Source organism: Pholis gunnellus, assembly GCF_910591455.1.
Source record: "Pholis gunnellus genome assembly, chromosome: 21".
Classification (NCBI taxonomy): domain Eukaryota; kingdom Metazoa; phylum Chordata; class Actinopteri; order Perciformes; family Pholidae; genus Pholis; species Pholis gunnellus.
Genome location: NC_136548.1, coordinates 8,799,919 through 8,806,270, shown reverse-complemented (window position 1 = coordinate 8,806,270; position 6,352 = coordinate 8,799,919). Strand labels below are relative to the sequence as shown.

Sequence of the window (6,352 nt, the reverse complement as noted above, 5' to 3'; positions counted from 1 at the left end):
GGTTAATTAGCATTTTTTTATGCAGACGTGCCGAACACAATAGTGAATTGAAACTTTGGTTTCACCCTGAAATACTGTTACTCATTCTGCAGGTCAGACGTCCCTCCCCCTCCCCCCCGCGTGAGTGGTTTAAAGTTTCACTCCTCGGACTCTGATTGGTCCGTGAAGTTTCTCCGAAGGGGAATAACTCCAGAGCGCTGCGTGCCCCTGACGTTCAGCAGCCCGGAGAGTCCAGAGGAGAGAGTAGAAAGTTTAGCGGTGTTCTCTTATCTCGCGCACCAGGGTAAGAGGATACTAAACTATGGAGGTTATCAGACACAGACTCACATTTGTTTTATAGAGGGATTTTTTTTACTCGCAGAGGTTTCAGCTTTGGAGCTATCTTCTCTTTCTTCTTCTTTTATTTGCTTTACTTTGCATCATCCGCTGTTGAACATGCCTTGTTTCGGGGTTTGGATTAACGCAATTTGGATTTTACTTTTCGCCATTTTTGACGCGTCTTTTTCGAGCTATTCTGAAGACCAGTGCAGCTGGAGAGGCAGGCAAGTATTTTAATATAATTGAATGCGTGCATTTGGTTGAATGTATATATATATATATATATATATATATATATATGATTCAGAGATGCTACAGGTGTATCGCCGGTAGAAGGACAATGTTCGCTTGAAAGCAACATGTTGAGACTTGCCATTAATTAAGGCGCAGTGAACATGTTTCTGATGCTCTGCTGCGACTGCGCCTCCGGGCTGTCTGCAGGAGGCATGGGGGGTCCAGACAGACCGGAGACTGGAGGATTAATTCTGATACTAGGAGATAAAATAACAAAACATGTGATGCATGCATGCATGTTGTTGAATAGTAGTTGAATTGAGGATACATTGTTAAAATACTTGCAGAGGACTTGTGAGTTTTTACAGAAGTTTGGCCCTTAAGATGCCATGACTGGCCCCTGTTACCACAGGCTGACAGTAGGGGGGGCCTTCTCTTGAGTCGCAAAAGTTCTACTTAATTTGTATCCTTTTTTTTCTATGTCCTCTTCTGTTTCTAGGCTTTTTTTTTTTAATAAAAAGTTTGGTTTAAGTTGCCTGTTTGCATGGCTCACATTTAAACCAGCTCAGTCCATCCTGCAGTTAGTTCTGCAGGAAAGTGTCCACTGATAATATCTAAACCTTTATTTAACCTTGTGTTCCTCCTTTTTTTTTCCCCTTCTCACAGTGGTTTGTCCCAGCAGCAGGGCAGCGTGGAGCAGATCTCCCTCCACTGCTCCGAGGGCACACTGGACTGGCTCTATCCCAAAGGGGCCCTGCGCCTCACCCTCTCGCCCCGCCTGCCCTCTGTGGCGGTGGGGCCCGGCGGCAGCAGCTCGGGCCTCATCACGGCCTGCGTCAAGCCTTCTGAGCAGTTCCACGGAGCCCAGCTGTACCTGGAGCGAGATGGGGTCCTGGAGCTCCTGGTAGGGGACCGCCTGGAGTCCTCTCCCCCACCGAGGGTTCGCTGCTTCAGCCGCCTGCCCGGGGAACGGGTGGCTCTCTTCCTGCAAGCCACACCTCACCAGGACATCAGCAGGAGGATCGCCTCCTTTCGGTACGAGCTGAGAGGGGACTGGACCGCTCGCCTGTCGCTGGACTCCAACCCCATCAGCAGTGAAGGTGAGTCAGTGAGGCAATAGGCAGCCATGTTGGTCGGAGCGTGGCTACTTGAGGTCAAATGAGGAGCCACTATTAACTGTTTTGGCTTTGATTTTTCATTCATAGTTAATGAATTAGGGGACAGAGGAAGTACAGAAGACGTTTTGGGGTGAAACTTATTTCTCAGCATCAGAAACGAAACTCAAAAAAACCCCACAAACTGTGGTTCCAGTTCTTTTCCTTTTCTTCCTGCAGAGTTTGGGGGGATGCAAGGTTTAAACCCACAAGTGATGATATTACACTCCATACAATCCTCCCTGTAGATGATTCATAATTCATCACAGGTCTCTGTGGGCTGGATGGACTTTCCACAGCCCGTGCAGAGTGCAGAGAGGGAGGAAGTGGCCAAACTTTCCCCCAGAGGCGTGCTGGTTTGGAGCAGGAGAAGGGGAGCCGCCGAGTGGGGAGGAGGGGAGGGGAGGGGAGGGGGGGACAAAAGCACAGTATGTGGGGCTTTCTCCAGAGTCCAGAGCCCTTTGAATGGGTGCCGCATGAGTATTCTGGGATTACTGCCGTCGCCTAGGCGACAGGGAGGCCTCTGCCCAGCTGAGATGCTCCTCTCCTTTGTTGAGCTGCCTCGCTGTAGGGAGACTTGTCTGTAGGAGTCTACTCCCCCCCCCCTCTACATCTCTCTGCCTCCCACACACACACACACTGATTAGGCTTGGAAGGGGGTTTGCTGTGGACTAGAGAGGAAGGAATCTCATTTATCAAGTGGTTTTCACTAAGGAGGAGAATGTGTGGGGTGGGCAAGGGGCCTCCAAAGAGCCACAAGGAGAACTTTAAAAAATGCCAGGACTTTTTTTTTTTTTCTACCCACAGTGCAGACAGACAGAGCTTTGCTGGTTTGATTTGATTTTTTTTTTTGTGGCCATTTCCAAATCCTGTTACAACTTTAAGTAAGGTGCACCGCACATTTTTTTTCTCTCCCATTTTTCAAGAGAAGTTGTCAAGCCTGGGCCGAAAGAAAGGAGAGTGAATGTGCTCCTTTAATAAAAAAAAAAAAAAAAAAGATCTTTGAAGTCCACCCCCCACTCCTTCTCCTCGGCCTCTGTCTAGCTGGCTTTGATGAGGTGTGACTGTAGACACCCTGAAAGGCTTTAAGGGGGGAAGTTTCATCTGGCCTTTAAATCGTCTGGGGTGGAAGAGCCTCGCACCTTAAAGCTCCACCGGTCCTCTTCTGCCAACTGTAAAAGTAGCAGCTGTCTGTTAGAACCGAAGCGGTTGGTCTCTCCTTCTGTTGCTCGTCTTTGCTCCGAGTTTTTAGGTCTGGATTCACATCTCGCATTCCTGTGCATGAGATCTGAAAAATACGGCCTTTGAGTCTCGGTATATGTGTATTAGCATATATGTGTTGTCTAGCGGTATAGAGTGCGGTGTGAGGTCACCAACTGACTCTCCCTCTTTCCTCCCCTTGTTGTCTCTCCAGAGGCCTGCAGACCCTGCAACAACACGGAGATTCTGATGGCTGTTTGCACCAGTGACTTTGGTAAGTTACCCGATACAACAAGTTGCAAATATGAAAAAAACAACAACAGAAAAACAGGAATGAAATGTCATTGTCAGACAGAAATCCACCCCTCTAATTCAGCCCAGATCAGCACATTAAACCAGACCCAAGCAAAGCCTTAGAACATAAGTCAGGATCTACAAATGTGTCGAATCGGTTCAAAGGCAGAGCACCCCAGTGCCTCCAAGTTCTCTCCTCTCAAAAGTGCAAAGGTTAAAGGTGAAACAGCAGCTCTCTGCAACCCCCAACACACACACACACACACACACACACACACACACACACACACAAACCCCTACTGGAGGCACTGTAGTGGACTAATCCTGACATCACCCCCCCCCCCGATACAAGGAGCAGTGGACTAATCTTTAGGCCTCTGATTGAGCTGTAATATCACTGAGGAGAAGTTCAGCTGGTAACAAAAGTCAGAGGGATTAGTGAGCAGGCGTCGGCCTTCGTACCGCTTTTAAACATCAGTTGGTGGTCAACAAAGAATCCCCCAACTAGCTACAATAGGCCTACAAAACGTGCAACATGACAACAATACAGCGAAACACTTTGCGAGTTAACAAGAAAAAGATATTAACCCTGAATGTCCTGTTTTTCCACAGTTGTGCGAGGTAACATCCGATCAGTGGCGGAAGACGATAACCTGAGAGCAGCGGTGATCAAAGTCAGCGCCACCCGGGTGTTTCGCCAGAAGTACGCCCTGTTTACCGGCAACAGTCGCCTGACCAGACGGGGGGAGGTCAGGACTCTGCTGCAGTGTGGCGTCAAACCGGGGCCCGGCAGCTTTCTCTTCACGGGTCGGGTCCACTTTGGGGAGGCCTGGTTGGGCTGCGCTCCCCGCTACAAGGACTTCCAGCAGGCTTACACCATAGCCAAAGCAGCCCAGCAGATACCCTGCGAACTGCCCGTTGACTGAGTTTTTAAAAACTCGGCGGCAGCTTGTCTACTAGCGCTCAAGAGTCAAGGCCGTACGGAAAGCCAGGCCAAACTCAGCCCTGTTCCATGTTTTGGAAGAAGCCATGGTGTCCCAACCGTTGGCCGATGCGGCCATGGCGCCACCAACGACTTCCCAAAGGTCTGAGGAGTGAAATGGGACTTTTCCCAACACCATTTCAGTGCAATATGCAGTCACCGGGTCAGAAGGGACCTGGTGGAGTTGTGACATGAGGGACGTGCTTCAAATGAAGATTTTAAGCATTTGGCATTGGACAGTTTTTACACACAGTGATGCTATTATGCAGGTTCAGAGAAAATCTCTTGAAAAGCTTTCCATTCGGGATAAATTAAGTCAAGCCATTAATTCAGGCCCATTGAGAGTCACTGCTTTGAAACTCAGGAAAATGTATTAAAAGTTCTATAGAAAGCGTACTGCCTTGGTATCCCAGTGAGGATACAATAAGGCACCTATTTGTTCAGTGAATGTCGGGTCATGGGAACGTTATTTTTTGCTGGCTACCCCTGTACTGGGGGGGGGCATCCTCAGTGTTACTATTATTAAAGAGATTATTAAAAAAAAAAAAAAAAAAGTCCTCACAAAATGAAATAAATATATATTTGCACTGATAACGGAAAGGGAATGATCTGGAAAGTGTGATGCTGCAAGCACTGGAAACCAAATAAGAAGCAACTATATGTAGCATAGCGGAGCAGTTGAGAATTTAATATATGTACAGACGACGGTGAGCACGTAGCCGCAAAGCTACGGCTACTTGAGCCGGTTTCACAGCTCTAACTAGTGCTGAGAGCACTTTCACATGCTAGCCAACTCTTGAGATTTTGCTTCTGTATTACAGTACATTTTAGTAGCCATGCAATATTTCTGCAAAACTGAACTAATTGGACTGCATTTGGTTTAAAAAAAAAGAATTATCTAAAAATATGTCGGAGTGGAATTGCAGCAGTGTTGCCAAAGTGGTTATGAGTCGTGTTGCTTCCAAGTCATTCTCCGCTCTCTGCCGATGTTGTCACATATTATCACACAAGATATTCAACTGCATATCATCGTCCTTTATAAACACAAGTCCAGTGTTGTTATAAGATATAAAAAGGGTGATATGGATAAAGAAATTACACTGGACAATGGCTCGCTCAATAGAAACACAAAAATATGCATTCAGTGTTAAAAAAAAAGATTCATATCTAATGTGCACTATATCAACAAGGGGAGGTGTTCATACCAAATTACCGTAATATGCTGGAGTGGTATGTCTTAAATGTGTACACTGCCATTTTTTGCTGTTTATTTCTATGTAAATTGATGTTAATAATGTGAATGTAAATATGTTTATAAGAAATTCTAGAAACCACAGCATGAAAAAAAAAGTCTGTGGATAAAAAAAAAAAAGCATTGTATTGTGGATTATTTTTGTGTTTGTCTGTGTTATTAAAATATACTGTGAGAAAACACTTAAGTTCTTCTGGAAGCCTTTTCTTGTATATATATATTCACTTTGAACTCTTTCTTTTGGGCATTTCATGCTCCACAAACATTATGCAGCTGGATCGTTAATTCATCGGCCCTCCGACCCCTCTCCCCTAACACATCAATACAGTTTAACCCACACCATAGTAGTTGGGTCCAAAGGTTTGTGGCATGGCAAACTTTTCTCAGACATAAGTCACTTCAAGTATCCATGAATCAGATCTCTGAAAGCTCGGAAACAAACGGCGCGCCTGAGAGAGCGAGAGGCCTAAAAGGCGGAGAGATTTAAGGAGTGTTCGGGACCCAGAGGGCGTTTGGACGGGGAAGGAGGTAGAAAACAGCGTTTGGAATTCTGTTGTCCTCGGCCTCCCGTTTTCAGGATTCAGGAAGCAATAAATTGCCATTAAAGGGAGCGGCGTGGCAGACTCGGCTGAGCTGAGGTGCCACACAGTCGCTCGCTTTATCCTGACCGCATGTGTGCGAGGACACAATAAAACCAAATCTCCTTTACACTTCACTTAAGACGTGCGCCTTCAGCTTGGAGCTGAAGTTAGTTTCCTGTACCTCAACTTTGATTTGATCTGCAGCATCACAGACCATAGCTGTTGTCTGCTCTAACGGACGAGGAGCTGCACGGTAGATAACCCAGAAACACCCATATTGCTGATCCTCGATGATAAATTCACCACCTGTTTCTCCTCCTCGCAAACTTCTGCACAC

At 46.5% G+C, this 6,352-nt stretch overlaps 1 protein-coding gene across 1 annotated transcript; it reads left to right on the top strand.

The window, feature by feature from the left end:
• Positions 1 to 252: 252 nt before the first annotated feature.
• metrn (meteorin, glial cell differentiation regulator) lies at positions 253 to 5,580 on the top strand. Its single transcript, XM_079182018.1, has 4 exons — positions 253 to 542; positions 1,219 to 1,652; positions 3,121 to 3,180; positions 3,813 to 5,580. Exons 1-4 carry the CDS (start codon positions 436 to 438, stop codon positions 4,124 to 4,126), a joined length of 915 nt encoding a protein of 304 aa, XP_079038144.1. The 5' UTR covers positions 253 to 435; the 3' UTR covers positions 4,127 to 5,580.
• Positions 5,581 to 6,352: the final 772 nt, after the last annotated feature.